The sequence below is a fragment of the Zonotrichia leucophrys genome, chromosome 2 (assembly GCF_028769735.1).
Source record: "Zonotrichia leucophrys gambelii isolate GWCS_2022_RI chromosome 2, RI_Zleu_2.0, whole genome shotgun sequence".
NCBI classification, from domain to species: Eukaryota; Metazoa; Chordata; class Aves; order Passeriformes; family Passerellidae; genus Zonotrichia; species Zonotrichia leucophrys.
In genome coordinates this window covers 135,942,816-135,961,974 of record NC_088171.1, presented here as the reverse complement: position 1 = coordinate 135,961,974, position 19,159 = coordinate 135,942,816, and the positions used below count along the sequence as shown (strand labels likewise).

Sequence of the window (19,159 nt, the reverse complement as noted above, 5' to 3'; positions counted from 1 at the left end):
GTAATGGTGTTATTTCTAAATGCACAATTACCTAGGATAGACTTATGGAAGGAAAAAAAAAGTAGAAGGAAAAAAGCCTTAAGATCTAGCTAAAATAAATTACTCTCCCTTTAATCAACTTGCTTGCAATTTCAAATTGTCCAACTCTTGCTGACTGTCACACAACTTGCAGGCTCTTGGCACTGCTTGAGATGGTGTGAGAAGAGCTGACAGGTGACACCTACCAGGAGATAAACCACAATCTGCAATGGAGCACGCTGAGTGGGCTGGGGAGAGTGGCATTTATCATGCTATTTAAGTTCTATGTACTTAGGCAGCTTCTCCCAGATGTTGAGTTACAGAGCTCCATGAACAGGGAAAGGGGAAGAAGGGGATGTTACCATCTGCCATGCTGTTTCAGTGCTTCCAACGCAAGCAGCTGGAAAGGAGATTCTAGTCCAGTCTCATTCGTCTTTCTCCAGAAAGGCATTTTAATAAAGCAGCACCAGAGTTTTCTGTTTCTAAAACGCTTCAAGCTTTGTGCAGTCCTGATGAGAGGAGCGGCAGGGAAAGGAAGGACTCTCATGTCACTGTCTCTGAATTGGCTCAGACAGAGCTCCACAATGCCAGAAACACGTGAGTGCAGGAGACCGCAGTCTGAACACTGAGGTGACTGTCTCAAGACAGCATGTTAGAGGAGCAGCAGAAATGGCTTAGCACTGCCAGATTTTGATGGATTTCAGAGCTCTTATGGTAGTATATTTCTAGAATATTTTATGTAAAAAAAGTTAGCTAGGAAAAAAATAAAAAAAGCCAAGTTCTTATTAAACCAGCCAATTCTTAGTCTTGCTTGAGAAGAGTCAGGACAGAGTTATGGAGGAGGGAACTGAATCCCTCTCCCCTCACAGAAGGAAACTGTAACATCACAAGGGTAACCAGCCAGCCAAAGCTTTGCTTCTTGACCTGGATGGACCAACCTACCAGAGTTCAACTGCAGAAGCACAGAGGGAAAGAAAAAAAAAAGGCAGAAGTAAATCAAAAGCAAGCATATTATTTTATAACTCCCACAACTGTTCCTGAAAACATAACAGAACCCACTGAAATACCCCCTAAAATGTTTTTAAAGAAAAAACCCCATAAAATGCTCCCACCCCAAAGCAAAAAAACCCAAACAAAACAAAACAAAACCCCACCAAACCTCAAAACCTAGACAACCAACTCATTTACGCTGAAATTCATGTTAGTGGATATGCAAAGTTATACTTGTGGAGACTAGTTATAATATCAATTCCATTTATATAAAACACTGGCAATTCACCAATAAATTTTAAGTGTATCTAAGTCCCTTTGCTTCTTGCTTTAAGACACTCTGCACATAGGCTGCTGTGCTTGTGCTGGGAAGATCTAAGAGCCATCTGGATGCCATTAAACCACTAAGATTTAAATTTATTTAAAATAAATCTGGAACATTATTTGGTATAATAAGCTCAAATAAAAATTCCCTTCATTATAATAAAGATTTGGAGGTTTTCAAGGTAAATAACTATTCCTCAAACTACTAATTGCAGTAAGAAAAATCAGCATGTAATATTCACTCTTCAAAAGAAGAAATAAGAAGCCCATTGTAAATATAACACAGAGTTGTTACAAGCTTGTTTTCAAACTTTATTGTTTGGTTGATCTGCCTTTGCATGAAGAAAAAAATGGTCAGTAATACTCCAAATGTCTAACTGCTGCCAGTCATGTACAAGGAAAAAATTATTTCATAGGGAAGTCATGCTCTTGGTATCAAGGAATTAGCTAGAGGGGATCCTTTTGAGGACTGTCTTCCAGATGATGTAAATTTCATAGCTTCTAAATACTGAAACCAGTGTTAAGAGAAACAATATAAAATGCTTCCTCTAGCTCTTCTATCCCGAAACCAGGCCCCTAGCAAAGCTCAGCATCTGTGTACTTACACAGCTGTATTCATTTACTTAAGTTTCCATTCACAAAGTCTGGTCCACTGTTTGAACTGCAGACCCATACATGCTGTTCTGCTAACTCATCTGTTTCAATTTGCTAAAAATCAATTTCATGGTCTTCTTGTGTTTAATACAAATGACATGAAACTATCTATTTGCAAAACTTTCATAAGCCATTAATTCACACTTATCAAGAGCTGAAGCTTTGCCTTGCAATTAGAGATCAATCTTCAGATAACAATCCACAAGAGCCCTCCTACAGCGAAGAGCCTTTGGTGGCTTTTTGCTTTTATAATGACTTTTCCTATTTTGAACACTTTGCTACACTTCACTTTTTAGACTCATAATTAACCTGAAACTAGATTGCCACACTGGATGCTAAGCAGATTTGTTAAACACCATCAACTGAAAGAACATTTACGATGCCATCATCTTAATATTCCCCTTTTAAGTCCATGGACAAAGCTCCATCATTCTGTTCAGAAGGAAGTGGCTGTATCCAGATAAATAAAATTAAAGTTTTCAATCATAAGGCACATATATAGTAATTGTAACATTTCACTAAGAGGAACTATAAAGCATTATTAAGAGCTACATCATTAAATCAGAGAGCTCTCATTACCAGTACCTTGCCTGACTGAATCAAACACAACTCCTGGGCCAAATGACAACATGGACACATATCCATGTCTGTCAATTTAGCAAGTGTTGGTAGATCTTAACCCCTGCTTATCCAGAGAAAGGACTGCTTCTGTCTATCCAACATGGTGCTTCAGTGCTGATCTGGAATAATCACACCCACTGCTTTAGGACCATGGCTCAAACTGCTCCAACAGGGCTGCTACTCACAGCAACTTCATAACCTCTGCAAACTGTTTAAACTCAAACATAACTCAAAATATACTCAAAAATAACTCAAAATAACTCAAAAATAACTCAACTATACTACAAAATATTAATGCTGCTTCTCTTTGCTCTCTTCTACTGTCAAGAACAGCCAGCAGATGTTGCCAAACAAAAAAGAAACTACTGCTGGGTACCTGGCTGCTCAAGGAGATTGGCATTGCCTTCCAAGGGGCAGGCATCAGATACACTCCTCACTTTTTTAAGATTGCACTTGTTTACTTGTTGCTTGTAAACATTTGTTTACCCTTTGAAAATCTTACATATAAAACTCCTGCAGTCTTGTGATGGGTATCTGCAGGCATGCATTTGCACTGAAACCAGGGGACCTTTGCAAGACGTCAGACATCATTGGAAATGCCAGATCCCAGCTACTCAAAGCAGGATATTTGGGTAGAGCATTTACTTTCTCTCCCCACATATCCCAGACAAGTGCATTATCTCTAAGTCCTTGTCACCTGGACAGTGATGTCAGGGGAAACAATGCCCATCAGTCCCAGCCAGCTACACAAAGTCAAAGAAGAGGTTAAACTACTGCAGCATGTTGCACATGATTTTTCATTAAAATGCCTTATGGTGCTTTAAAAGTTTTTCCAAACTTAACAGTATGGTCCTGAGGGAACATTATTGGAAAAGCTTTCTGAACCCCTGTAGGGCCTATATGAAACTGGAACTAGCAGCTTTTTACATTTCCTGACAGACTGGAATTATTACTTTGGCTACTGCTGGCTGTCAGCTTTAAAGAAAACCTTTTTCTTCTCTACATTTTATCACAATATTTTCTGTATTATATTTCAATTACTTTTCAGAAGGATAAACTGTTAGAGGAAAGTTAAATTATGTTGTTGCACACAAATATACTCCTGTCTTCACCAAATAAATCTTTCCATTTGCATTATTGTATCACATCAAGAAATATCCTCCTGAAAGGCAGAGGCAGTTCCTTCTCCCAGAAGTGAATTTTACATGATCAATCCTTTAGAAGACAACTTTGTTTTCTCTGGCAGAGGGGAAGCATATACTGCAGAAACAGGTGAGAACAAACTCGCTAAAAATGTTACTCCTGAGCAGCATCAATATTTTGGGGAGGGAAAAAAAGTATTAGAGACACCTGCTTTTTCTGTAGAAAAAAAAAAAAATCTGTGCTAACCTCTGAGTTGAAGGGACCATATCTGTGGCCAGCAGCATCTGGTTGCTCAGAGTAGAAAGCATAAACATAAGGCCTGAAAGAAAGGAAGGTCTTGTTCAGGTTAGATTTTCCTTTAACAACATCACAAAAACACAGGCTAGCCAGGTCAAGTCAAACCGAGTCAGCTTTCCAATGAGACTTAGCTCTATGGAAAAGGAACTGTTTCTCAGTCACAGAATCCTACAACAATTTCGCAGTTTTCTGTTTCCATGGTACGATTAGTTGTTTTGCAGCTTTATTAAACCCAAGAACACAAGCAAGGAGGCACATGGAGTACCATCTGAGGACACATGCTCATTCTAAATCTTGGAGGAGAAATCCCAACAGCAGCTTGCCTAAGCCTTGCAGCAGCATGTGAGAACTTGTGCAGTAAAACCCACTCATAATTAAAACCTTAACATTTTCCTAGAGCTTGGTGTCCAGTTCTACAACTGCCATTGCCTGTAAGGTTGTTAAACCATATTAGGCTCAGTAGGACAAGAACAATGCAAGTTAATCCATGTAATTACATGCTTCTTGATAAGAAAGAAATTCATATAATACATTTATTTGGAAGAATCAAACTGCTGATGGTTAAAATCTGATATGAAAAAAACCCAAAAAAAGCCAAACCAACAAACCAAAAAACTCCCAAATCCCAAAGAACTCACACTAAGCACAAAAGCCAAACAAATCCTTAAATGAGTTCTGGCTTGTAACAGACAAACATAAATTTCAGAATTAAATTTTTGCTTGCTCTTCCAGCTACTTAGAAAGAGAAGACAAACTAGCAGTTATCCAACAGCAGATAACAAGTGAATTACCTTTCATTGTCTGGAAGGGTTAACCACTGAAGTATTGTTAATATTCTGCGCTCATGGGGGATGACACTGGACCACAAAATACAAAGATATACCTTGTTATCACAGAATACAAAAAGCATCAACAAAACGTTTGCTATGAACTGAATTTAATATTAATATAATGTATCATGATAGCATAATTTGCTTTTAGCATCCTGTATCTTCTTTGTTGCTTAATACTGATTCTTAATTTGCAAGCAGAATCACATCAGACCTCCTGAATGTTTGCATACTCCAAAAGAAAGATGATTAAAAGTTTGCAAATGTACTCAGAACTCAAAGAAGTAAATTTACCTCTTCAAGCAGGAGTGAATAAAAGATCTACTCTGGTGGCTTTAACCCAGATGTACCTTTATCTATGCTGTCATTGGATAGCTGGCATGGGTAAAATCCACTATATCGCTCACATCAGTACAGGTTTAAAAAACCACCCTGCTCTGGTAGTACTCATTTTTCCTGTTTCCAGACATTGGAAAAATTTCATTGCCTTAACAGTAGCCACTGAGGGCCAGGCTGGTGTGAATCAGAACAGAGCCATGTGAAACACCAGGCCAGCAGCACAGGGACTTGGACCCTGACAGTTCCTCCCTCTGCAGAACAGACCCATCTCACTTTACTGTTTGTGCAGTGCTTGCCATTCTCACTTGGCTGCTGAGGCCAAGTTCATGCTATGAGAATGACTAACCCTAGAAACTGTTAAAGTTCCAAATATCTCATCTTAGGAAAGCTCTGCAGGTCAGTGACCACACAGTCATTTTAATACAATGGCACAGTCAGTTCAGAATCCATTAGCTCAGGGGCAGAATCCCAAGGCAGGAATCAGACATCACCATCAGTCATCACAATAAACTGAATTCAGCACTCTTTGGAAATCTCTGGCAAGAGAAATAGAGATGGCAGCAGCCATTTCCAAATGCCTTCATTTTTAATGCCTTGTAAACAAACAGTAGTCCTCAATCTCAAACTACATGGAGAACTTTGGGTTGTAAAAATCCATAAAAATGAGAATTTATACTAAAATTTGCATATAAGGCAAGATTTTAAACTGGAATAATAATTTTGGATACTGTCTAACTTTTATGGTTTTTTTACTTGTGCAATATGAAAAAAAAAAGAAAATTAATTAGTTCAATTAACTCATTTCTGACTAAAACATTTTGAAAATTCTGTTTTCCTGAAAAAGTCTGCCTGAAAATTCTCCCAAAAATATTGTGTACCAAATGAAAAAATAAAGTTTTAAGACATATATATTTCAAGCATACATAAATTGTCTGCCTCACTCCCTTTCTAGCCATTCATACAACCTGTCCTTAGCCACCTTTTTTACATTTTATATCCCCAAGCATGCATTGGCCAGGGTGTTTATGTAGACTATGTAGCTATAGATTAGTTTGTAGAGTACCAGAGTGGAGCTCTGTCAGATTTCATCTTGCAAGCCTAAACCTATCATCAGCTTATTCCCTCAATGTGCTTTATGATATTTAGAACAGTAAACTATATTATTTCTAAAGGAATCACAAAAGAAAAATAGTCAAATTCCCTTATTACTTCAGTCTTCTAGCTTAAACATTTTCTTTGCTCCTGTAATCCTGCCAGAAGCAGTAATAGAAAGACTGATCTACGTGAATTCCTCAAAACTTACCAAAATTCATTCATTTTTGGTTGTAAAGATACATTTTAGTGGGAACAAGGGAAAATAAGTTGAAATCGTTGAACAAGAGAACAAACAGCAGAGATCTTCAAGGCTGTCTCTTAGGAAAGGAAAATTGGGTATCTTGCTCAAAGGACAGACTGTATTGTAAAATGAACGAATCAGAACTTTGAGTAAATTAGACTGGTGATGTCAATTAACATAAGAGTACAATAAGAATTCTTCCACACTCAGAGGACTAAGAAACATTGCTAGCAATACTAAAGAAAAAAAAAAACACACTTTGAAATAAAAGACAGTAATTTTTCACATAGGCACATTTCTTTAGACAAGTGTTAAAAGTCAGTGCATGAGTCTAAAGCAGCAAACAGTAGCATCAGCTTTGGTTATCAGAAACATTGCACAAATAGAGGGCTACAAATAAAGTCTCTAATCTACCAAATGATTAGAGAAAGGAAAACAACTTCATAAATACTTATATTGAATTAATTCTGAATTATTAGTTTAAAACCTCCAGAAAACAGAAGGTACTTACATAGACCAGAAGAACGTGCCAGCTTTCACCCCTTGCTTGGCTGCAGTAATCCAAATCTAATGAGGAAAATATAAGAGGATTAAAATGTGTTCAGATCTCTAATTGCTTTCTGAAATCAAAAGAAAATGTTTTCAGGACACATTCTTCTACCCTGAGCCTAGAAGTGAAAATTGCAGTTTTCAGCCTCGGCCCTAATTTGAAAACAAGGAGTGACAAACCTATGCAAACTCTGCAGCAGTGGGTTAGCTGCTGTGCTGTAGACTTTCACCCCTAAATCTCTATGTTTTTCTAATTAAAAGCACTAAGTTTTATGGTTAGGAATTCCTCCAGTATTTAATTTCGTTTTCAAAACCCAGTACTACTCACCTGACCCTTTTAGCGTTCGGGTTTTGGAGGATACTCAGTTAGAAAGGAACATACCTTAACACTAATCAGTGTCTGCATAAATGTCCCTCTTCTCCGTACCCTACAATCAGTAACCATCAGCAGAAGAAGTGTTAGAAGAGAGCACACAAAAAAGGCCACAGAGAGTGACACAGAGGCGTTAAGACTGCAGGGAAGGACACCTTCCTACACAGGTGTTTAAGAACTTCTTGAGCTCATCCGATGGGGTGATTGCTGGGAATGGCCAAAAAATCTCCATGAAATTTTCAAACCCTTTTTTCAATCCTTCAAGTACCTTGTATTTTTCTAGCTATAAAGCAGTTTGCAGCAGAAAGTTCTGCAATGCAGTCACACACTCCGTGAGCACATTTTTAATTTTGCTTAGTTTAAAAGCTGCTGGTTTTCAATGGGGTTATGGTACCATTCTCATACTCCAAAATAGTTAATTAATCTTTTCTCTTTCCGCTTCTATACAACATTCATGATATTCCCCTCTATTCATTCCTTTTTAAACACAGGTTTGTTTGATCTTTCTCTAATGAAAGCTATACCACATAGTTCTGGTTATCCTTACCACCCTCTTTCTCTCTTCTATCCTATGACGCTACACAAGGCAGGGGAATGAGAATGTTGGAGAATCAGAAAGGTTCACAATCAAGGAAAGAAAACATTGTTTATAGCTCTACGGAACTAAATTTCTCTTGTAAGGAACTATCCAAATTACCTCAAAACTCATTTCAAAAGTGGCCTGTGTATAGAGCTAGATTATTTCTTTCCATTACTTATGCATACTACAATGTATACACTTGATGAAGCTTTAAGACAAAATGTAGCTCACTTATGTAATAATTGCAGGTTTTTGTTTACTTTAAATCAACTCTAAAAATACAAAGTCCCTGTACTTTGCTCAAAGAGGCACTTATAAATTGTCATCTGGACATGCATCATTCAAACGTCATGCCTGAATCATTCACACATCAGTCTTAATTGAAATTGATTTGGCACAGTAATGAAAGATCAATTGCACAATGAGGTACAGTTAAAAGCAATTAGATTTGGATATTGTAATGTTATTTATGGGAAAATTGGTCATATTTGCATTTCCATTGCCCTGGACACAACCTTTACCTGTCATCTTCTACTCCACCAAATCTGACTGGACTCAGTCCAATTAAATTAAAATTACATCTATAAAAGATCTTTTGTTTTCATTTTCTTCTAACTTTTTAGTAATGCTAGAAACCTCTTTTCCAGTGAAAACTACATCCAGAGTAACACTACAGAAAGGATGTTTTACTAAATATGTGCAGTGAGATCAGAAGCAGAATGGCCACGGGTTTGGAGCTCACTCTTTGTTTTCAGGTGCTTCTCCTGAAGAATCTGACTTCAGGCTTGGTTCATATTTACAAACACTCAAGCTGCCACCAAAAAGGGAGTCCCCCAAACATCTCCCCCAGCCTCTGCAGCCCCAGCCTTCCACCAGCAGCACATGTTGCATGGTGACAATGATCACAAAAATGATGTGGCTGCACAGTAACTACCAAAAAGAATTGCTTTCAATTTGGGGGTTATAGTTGAATATTGTTTTCAGTATCTCAGGATACTGAAGTTTGAATATCACAGGATACTTGCTCTGATGGGATGGGACAGAAGGATGCAAGTGAACAGGAAAGGAAGCATGCCTACAACCCGGTGACCATGTCACTCAGCCCACACGCCGCAGTCAGAAGTATGATTGCAATGCAAGGATGCTTGTTTGTGCCACCTAAGTCAGCACATCAGGGTATATAACCAGCTTAGATACTGTCTCATTAAAGGCAGTTATTCATTACATATTCATTAGTGCCTCATGGTATTCACAAGTGAAAAGGGGCCCACACTTAAAGCAATTTCCTTTGCATTGCAGATTTATTCACAGAGAAAAGCCCAGTCCTGGCAGAGAAAGGTGGTCAAAGACACATTCAGCATGAAATGTGTGTCATCTCCTACTGTTGTTATGCTCTGTCTTGCTCTACTTGGAGAACTATTTCCCCCACAACAGATTTTTCTTTGAAAATGTTTGTGTTCCTGCATATTCTAAATAATTTTGCAGATATCTTTGGGAAGGTACCAACAAATTAAGCCCAGAGAATTCTGTGTTTGAATTTTACCATCTGCAAACTCAAGTTTGAATTCCTAGTACTTTGATCCACACAGGCCCAAACTGTCCAGTCTGCCTGGCTGTCTAAATGCAACCAGCCAACTTCGACCCTCAGCAGCTGAAGACATCCTGTGCTGCTCCTTACACAGCTGAATTCCCCTCTGACCCTGTGTATTTTAAGCAGGGATTTTAAACAAAAGTGCCAAAAGACACTCTCCCTCCAGCCAGGCAAGTAAAACACTTGTCATCCTGATAGATGAATAACTGGATCATTGGTATCTTGCCAAGTAGCCAGCACATCTGTGAGAAAGAGGTTGCTATATTTTTATTCTCATTGAGCATAGAGTGTGCTTCATGAACATCACCTGAAAACAGCATGCATTGGACTAATGCACATAAATGGAGATGCTCCCAGTTGTGCAGTCCTAAGAGCAATAAGGGCAGCCTAAAGGCATTCAGCCTAAAGGCTTCAGAGAGGGAAGAGCTGCACCTGCCAGTATTTCACCTCAGGAATGCAGCCATTTACATTGGCATTAGCAGTTTAGATGAGTACATGTGTCTGCTGCACTTGAAATAAGATGAATAGCTAAGACAAGGATCTGTTGAAGTCAAAGATCAGCAAATCAAAGGGCCCCTATCTGTCTGCAACATCTGAGTGAGTCTCAATGACACCATCCTGACTTTGGCAGGCAGATCCTGATTCAACTCAAGCTTACAACAAATCACTACTGGACCTCTGCTCTCCTTTGTTTTTTAAGAGGAAGGGAAAAAAACCAAACCAGCCAGCCCTTTGATTTATTTAAGTCCAAATTAAGAAAATTCAACACTCACCACAGTACCTAAAACTGTTACTCAGCAATATGTTTGTGGATGTCTTTCAGCATGCAGAGAGGCAGCCATATCGAGGTGAAAGAATTTCTATTTGCACTGATCAAGCTCTAAATAAAATACTCATCATGTTTTGGAGTTGAGACACTGCTGATGCATCTAGCAGCAGCTGTTTCTACTAGATATACCTTTGTTACCCAGACCCCTTAGTGGATAGGCAAAATTAGACAACAGACTGGAGCAACTGATGGAAGCACACAAGTTTATTTAGTACTTTGGTTATAGGATAATAACTTCAGTAGAAATCTTGGCAGCAAACTCTTAATGTAGTCTTATCACCAGTGAACACCTCTCACTGTCTAAGTTAAGTTAAATTCACTGTCTTTCAAGGCACTCTACAAGTTGCGCAGGAGGGTGGGATAGAAAAAAGTTACCAGATGCCCTCTCTACTTTGTCCATTCAAACTAGCTGAAATTAGGAAGCAAATAAGGGTTATTGCTCTGCAAGGTCAGTACCATTTGTGAGCTTATGCAATTCATTTGCCATACATAATTTTGTTGGGTTTAACGGTTAATATGTTAGAATTTAACCATGTCAAATGTCCTCTCCTGGCTTGCATAGGGGACAAGCTTAATTGTATTGCAAACTATATAAAGGACATATTTCTGAATTAATTTGCTTAAGCAGAGAGAAGGGGAATAAATATTTGAAAAATCATGAGATCAACCACTCTACCTTCCTACCATCAAACCAACAATATGCAGCATTTCCAATATAGAAAGACCTATTAAAATATGTGACCACAAATTCAAACCTAGTATACTGGCATGTGTCCCAAAAAATAGTATACATGCTTTCCTAGACATACATGAAACATATCCTGTAAGTTGAATTGCTTTTATTTTTATATCCTTTGTGTTGAATGACTACAATTCTTCTCCATTATTTATGGATGAAAGTAGACAAGGCTAAGCAATAAGTTAGATGTAATATGGAACATGAAGTCGCAGGTTCACCCTTCTTCTTACTGCTAGACACACTTGCACACAGGTGCAAGTGCAAGCACTTAATCCAGGTTATTCAAGATAGCTGTGGAATTTTCTTTGAAAGCCTGTACAGAAAGAAAGTAGGACACTTCCCTGGTTTTAATCTTCCATGAATAAACAAGAGCCCACAACTTCACAAAGGCTGACACATATTTGATGTGTCAGATGAATCAAAAGCTGATGTAGCAATGAGAAATCCCTTCCAGATCTAGGCAGAGGTGGGAAGGATGAAATCACAGCATTTGCCAGTAAAGAAATGTGTACAAGACTGGTGCAAGCATGTAGAATTAATAACACTCCTGCACCATTTGCAAGTTGCTCTGCCAACAAGGTAAGATGTGGAGTAGCCCCTTCCACACTTTTTACATGACAGAAATGTTCTCCCAGACTGGGCAACTAAGTATTGCCTTCTTGCCCAGACAGAAGATTTTTGGTACAAGAAGTCTATTGAATAGACAGAGTCCTGTTGCTTGTTCATGGCTCAAGCTGGATAAAAAGAAGTACTTATAAAACAGAATTACAGACATCTCTCCTTCTGTTTCCTCTACCAATCAACAAAGTGACTGCAAGACCTGCTCAGGATGGAAAGGCAGATGACAGCATTCTGAAGCTCCATCTGTAATTCTTCACAAAATGAACAAAATTCCAATAATGGTTTTATTCTAAATACTGATATATAAATTTGGATTAATCAGGAATATCAAGCTGGGATGCAGGGTGATGCTAGCTAATGCCCACAGGCATACCTTGAATACTACCAACACAGCTTCACAACATGCTGTCTGATACCTAGGAATGTCATGACCACATTTAAGGATTAATATCTCGAGACAGGCCTTTTTTGAGGGTTGTAATCTTTAAAAGGTTGATAGTGAATTTAAAGCTACATACAAGGCACTCTAAACATCCACCAGTACTTTTATAATTATGATATTTCTGAAGTGAAAGACATCTCTTGGATCAAACTCAAATGCAAGCCTGGTTACCTTGTGAAGGAGCCTCTCTGTCCCCATTAACCAGCAGTTGTATACCTTGCCTCTTCTGACCTTGCAGAGGCTAATGGGTTATTTCTAAAGATCATGAAAGATCACTTTAAAAAAACCCAATATGTGTAGTGTAAGTTTAAACTCACTACATCAAACCAAGACATGTAAAACTAGTGCTTAACAGAAGCCAAAGACAGCTGGGGCCTAAATTTAGTGCCTAAAGTTACTTGGGATGAAAACAAGAATGTCAGTGTCATGAAAAATGAGCAATAAACTTAGTTTCCCCCATGGGCCCTGATGCTCACCATTTCTGTGAGATGCTGTTGCAGTATGAGGAGTGGTTTTATGGCTGTTTCCTATGAAACACTTTTGTTTTGAAAACAAGGTTGTTTTAAGCTTATATAATAAATCAATGCTGTATACTAAATCAGGAAGTCCCATAACCAGCTAGAGTACCCTGAAACACTTCCAAGCTACTTTCTCCCCCTTCTCTCTTTCCTAATGCTATTAATATCTCATAATTCATAGGGTAAAAGCATCCAGATATTCATCTGCCAAATCCCACTGATGTCTGGGGTAATCTGGCTGTTTTTCAGCAAAAGACTGAGCATTAGAATAACTAAAGAAAGAAAGAAGGAAAGACCACCAAACCCCTCTACATTTTCATAGAGCCGTATACAGTAGGCCAGTTTCCAGGAGCAAGAAAATATTTCAGAAATTATCAATGTTAAATTACATTCTATTCTAGGCATTTTAGCCATAATACAAAGCTGGGAATCTCAGACACTTTTTCTGCCTTTTTGCAGAGAAAAATAGTAACTTCCAATACTGTGAAACCATATTCCACTCTGCAGGTTTTGAATACTTCCGTTTGAGACCCAGGACATAAAAAGAGCCAGCTGAATATGTGATATGACAGACAGGATTCCTTTGATACACAGACCAGGTATCCCTTTCTATCCTCTTAATTGAACTGTCTCATCTTCCAATACCCAGCCGCTTTGGGCAGTCTATGTCAATGTCATATTTAAAGAAAATTATTAAAAGGTGTTAGAAATGGACTGTATCTAACCAATATATAGACAAAGATAAGTTCTTCTCGTATAAAAATCTGCAGTTCTCTTATCAAATGTGCAATTATTGCACATGCAGAGAGAGGATAATTTAGATCATATTTCTGTAAGAGATCTATCATCTCCTTATCCAGCTATTGTGACCACTCTATCAGATTTGCCCAATTTATGTGTTTCCCTCATATTATTGTGTACAGGGATTGAATTATAGTCCTTCCTCTGGGCATTTGCTTCCAATTTTCCAAAGACATGTCCAGTTTATTACATGATTTGTGTGTTTCCTTTTTGACAATTTTTCAGAACAACTGGTTTATTTTATCATCCCTTCTTGGGTATGCAACACCCCCACACACACACACCCCACCCTCTGAGGATTTCCTCCAGCATAAGGTCACCCACTATTGCATAACTTTCTTGAACTCTTCTCAGATGAAATTTTCATCCAGAAAATCTTTTATTCCCTGGAGTAGCATAGGTGTGGGAATTAACAATGCTCCCCACACAACACAGCAGGTGATGAAGTCTTCATAGACTTATATTGTATTTCTAAAATATCATATTTTAAAAGTAGACACACTTGTACAAGCCCTAACAATTAGTTCTCCACTAACTCCTATCTAACCATGATTAAGGTAAGATGCAGAATTAAATTTGCAATGAATAATTAAATTCCAACTGCTTAATGCGTTGTCACACAGCAGTTGAGCCACAGGATTATCTGTGAGTGCAACTCCATACTGCAGCAGGTTTTAACTGTGTGGCTCTGGCTGTAGCAGAGATAAAGAGGTTACACACTGCAGCTCTTTTGCTGCTCCTAGTTTTGATCCTGATTCCTTGCTTCCTTCTGGAAAAGTAATAGCTATGCTCCTCACCCTGTCTTCTCCTCACCACCCATGCCAAAAGCTAACCCAGGTCATAGCTAGAGGGGAGTGCCTACACTCACTGACAGGCTTTACAACAGCACAAATACCTCATTCTGGCTCAGCTACAGCCAGACACATCTGCCTGTCACACACATCTGCCTGCAGCTCTAAATTGCCTTGTCTCACATTTGTTGAGGACCAAATGACTTGCAGACAACACAGACACTTGCGAAGCCTACAACTGTCAGAATAACTCCCTTTAGCCTCTTGGGATATTTCTGTTTTAAGAGATTTGAGGGATGATATCGATCAATTTAGCAAACAGAAATGACAGATTATGGTGCCCCCAAACCCCTTCTGATTTCCTCACCTTTACCATCTCACTCTTTTGTGAGGTTAATTCATCAGAGAGCATTTAAACCATAGTTCCCTAAGCAATCAGGGTAATGAAATGTGCATGCACCTTGGCTTCCTGCACTTAAAACTTACTGGTTTCACTTTTGTCAAAGCCACCACAGCAGGCACCAATGGGGAAAGAGCAGCAGAAGTAAAGGGACTGGAAGGACTCCATCTCCTTGCCTAGAATAAGGGTTCAGACCTAGACAAACCAGGTCCAACACAAATCTAAGAGACTGGACCAGCCTCTGCTGCTGTGTTCAAAGCAGAAATTAATTCTCAGATTTCCACAGCCTCTGGAACAGTGTAACAGGAATCAGGTAACAGTGATTACTTCTGGACTTTAATAATAATTATGAAATTATGCCATGCTATGCTGACAAAATATTTACACTAAAACTTCTCAAGAACATTACTAGGACAAAAACCTAGGAAACCCATAATGAAAAGGAAACATTATGCCATAGTAACAAAAATACAGTGTTACACTGCTGCTTCAAATGAGGGTTTTATCCTAGCTGTGTCTAATTTATACTTATCAGCACAAGGACCTTTCCATAGTCAATGGATTTATTATTCTGAAAAGCAAAAGCCAACTCAAAACATTACATTAAACTGATAGACAGGGCCAGCTGGGGGGAGGGGGTAGGGATTAGGTACAAATTGTTCACATATGGTTTTTTTAATTATTATTATTGGCTATGTTCCACAGCACAGGGGGAGGGGAGAAAAGGGAGGAAGAAAAAAGTAGGAGGGAATTTGAAACTTACTGGTTGACCTCCCCACCATCTGTGATTGAATTTCTCTCGCCCTCGAAGACTGAAGCTGGCATCAAACACTGGGTCATACATCGAATTGCCAACAATCCCATGTGATTCAGGATAGAGTCCCTTTGTGCAGAAGTAGATTAATTAGTAAAACCCTAATGCACACAAGTGCAGTGCTTCCTAGCTATCTGAAAGTACCACTAAATTATTTTAAAATAACTATCTTTGTAACTACATAATAGAAAATATTTTTACTTTCAGATAAGCAAATTTAAATCTGGCTGTATTAATGAAAGCAGTAAGAGATGATTGAATTGTGCTAAAAAAAACCCCAAAACTCCTGTTACTCAATACTTTGAAGTTTTTCACACTCTTTAAAAGTTAGTTTGAGGTCATCAAAGAAAAAGTATATATGTATAAAAACAAGATCTGTTTGTACTTTCAGTTCTCTTTTATGAATGCCCTTTCCGGACACAGTAATTCATTCTCTGGTTGCAAGAGTAACACTTAGCATTTCCATTTTATACTATTTTTATCTTCATGACTGCTTCTGTTAGATAAATTATTTCCAAGAAAAAAAAAATTGAGGCAGGTCACCCAAAGCCATGGCTTTCTACCATAATTTGTCCTGCAGTAAAAGCAATTCAGAGAGAAGAGCAGAAAATTCCTTTCTCTGGGCCGTCTCCCCTCCCAACCTATTCTTTCTCCATATGCTCCTGTCTCATCCATTTAAATGTTTGTGCAGTGGCAGCACAAAAAAAAGAAGGGGAAAAAATTTCATCTGCAGGTGGAGAGTCCCTTACAGCAGCTTTTGGAGCACTATCAATGTCACACAGGTGTGGGGGCTGCCAGCCCTGCCACCGCAGCACAGCAAAAGCTGCTCTCTCTGCAGGGCCAGACACACTCAGCAGCTGCACACTGCCTCCCTGACTCCGGCTGCTCCAGCAGAGAAACAACTGCTGGTTGTATTCAGGGCAGCATTGCAGGAGTGGGTTTTTTTCCCCTAGGAAAACTTTGACCTCTAATTATGCAGCAGTACAAATAACTGCAAAAGCAGACATAAGAAAGCATAGGAAAGCTGTGACAGTATATAGTGGTGAGATACAACCCATTTCACCACTTCAAAATAAAAGAAAATACTTAAATACTTTTCTTCAAAATGAAGAAAATACTTCACATAAATAAATACCAAAAAGCACGGACAATGAAACACTTACACACATATACATATATATTATTTTTTTTAACCTTGCTTCCCATAACACATATTTCTACTACGTTGCAACATTTCATCATGAAAAAATCCTTCCCAGGGACTTACAGTAGCAAGGGTGTACAAGTTGGGGAATGTTTTTGTAGGGTAAACAGGTCGCATATAAGGAGAATGTGTACCACAAGATCCTGAAAAATCAAATGCAAATGTGAGGAAGCAAAGCTCTTAGACATGGAAAACCAAACAACAGACAGTAACTTCTGTGACTCAAAATGATGCAGAAACTAGTTAAATTTTAACTAATTTAAATAACTTTCTGCTGCTTGACAGCAGTCAGCAATAAGAGCAGTGCACTCTTTGTACTTCACAACTGACAACTGAAATGATGCCTCCAGATGACTACAGAACCAGCTATATTCCCATAGATTTTTTTTTTTTCCTGAGCTAGTCTCCATCTGGAGTCATTGGAAGTGTCTTTTTAAGTAAAACAACATGAGAAAACACAGGTTTATTTTAAGTAATAAATACACCAAAGCTGCAGTTTCACACTGGGCTTTATGGCCTCAGCACCCCCCCCCCCCGCCATCACAGAATCAAGATAATTGAACCCAACTATAGTTGGCTACACAAATGTGAGGGCCAGCACAAACTCAGGGGAAAAAACCCAACACATTTCAAGGGTACAGGCACACACAAACCAACATGCAGTACAGAGAGGCTCAAATATTCAGTGCACCCAGTCCTCCACAAACCCAAGGGGATGCCCATTCCCAGGAGGATGAGTGCAGGGCATGTTTTCAGCCAGTTACCAGGCATCCAAGTCTGGCTTCTGCAGCCACTTATCCATACCTCTGACATTTCTGAACCAAGTGTAAAATTTTGTGGGCACCTACCAACTAGCCTGTAAGTATGTATACGTATCATGTACTAAAGATGAATTTCTTTGCTGACAGAACCACATAAAGGTCACTGATTCTGAGCAGCCTTTCACAAAGCGCAGCAGCTGTGTGCTGCATGATTCAGGGCGCTTTCAAGTCACCAGCAGATCCCACCTAATTTAAAGGGGACTTCTGCCATTTCATCTCCATGCTGACCCTTCTGCTGCTCAACAAAGAAAGCAATTGAGCTGCAGGAGACTGTCCTTCATTTATTTGCAGAAAATACAGGTACTCACTCAGTTTTTCAATATTGGGCATGACCTTGTTCCCCTTCTTCATATATGATGCACGGAAACCATCCACAGAAAAGATGATCAAAGGAGGACGAACAAAGCTAAAGACAAAAGCACCAGAAATATAAAGCAGCATTTCAACATCTTAGTTTTTCTAATTTCCACTTGCTCACTGAGCCTCTAGGAAATCCAGAAGTTCAGTTACTGTATAAACTATATACCTACAGTCTTTTACATACTTAACAGATAATGAGAAACTGATAATCCTCACACTTAGTAACAGCCAGTGCTCACTCACAGCCAGTGAAAGGGCTGATATCCAACATAAAAGACATCTTCCCTGAACTAAAAACATATAACCCATAAAGGCAAATGGTTACAGAAGGTGATGGAGAAGGAAATTTACCATGCTCAAGTACCCAGTCTAGCACACAATCTCTAGTTAAAAACCACATGTCTCATGATTGTTGGTCTTCTTTCTCAAACAGAAGTCCATGGGGCATGCTCTGTGAGGTATAGTTCATTCTAACATACTAAAGATGACAGTATTTCTTATCACTTTACTACTTTTTGAATTTACTACTGCTAGTGAAAGTCAAGTCCAAGCAGGTAGATGCATGCCATGGATGGACACATCTGGACTTTTAACGTCATCTACTGCAGGGATTAGCAGCTGTCACTGTCACCAGAAGAAGCATCTCCAAACTATCCTCCTAACAGCACAGGCTGAGCTGCAACCCAACACAGCACCAGAGAAGATGCTTTCCTTTAGGGATAATAGTGAGACAAATGGTTTCAAAAGTTACTTACTTTCTCCATATTACTCATATGCCCAAGTTCCTCGCTAAGTCTGTACCCCACAGCAGTTTAGAAATCCTTTGATTCAAGGGCATAATGCTAAAAGTACAAAATTACACTTAAAAAAAAAAACCAAACAGCCGGAACTGTGCTCACGTATGGCTTAACCGGAATTTTACTGAAAGCAGAAAAACCCAGGCCTTTCCACTGACTTCAGAGGAGTCTGGCTACCTTCCCTATGTACGTAAGTGAAGCAGGCAAACCCAGCAGCAGGTGATTGAAGACCAAGAATTCAAACCCAAATATCATCCACCACTACTCATCCAGCAGCACAAAGGCAGATGCATGACAATATTACGAGCCTAAATAAAGGCAAATGCATTTCAGTATCATGAGCCGAACTGCAGAAATGGTGAAGCCCAGGAAAGCAT

General features: G+C 38.9%; 1 protein-coding gene across 1 annotated transcript in view; it reads right to left on the bottom strand.

Annotated features, from left to right (window-relative positions):
• ENPP2 (ectonucleotide pyrophosphatase/phosphodiesterase 2) overlaps nucleotides 1–19,159 on the bottom strand; it is a 71,510-nt gene that overhangs the window by 26,436 nt on the left and 25,915 nt on the right. Inside the window, 6 exon segments of the mRNA XM_064706573.1 lie at nucleotides 3,997–4,069; nucleotides 4,839–4,904; nucleotides 7,064–7,119; nucleotides 15,550–15,669; nucleotides 16,868–16,947; nucleotides 17,934–18,031. Of these exon segments, the coding sequence (XP_064562643.1) occupies nucleotides 3,997–4,069; nucleotides 4,839–4,904; nucleotides 7,064–7,119; nucleotides 15,550–15,669; nucleotides 16,868–16,947; nucleotides 17,934–18,031 (493 nt within the window).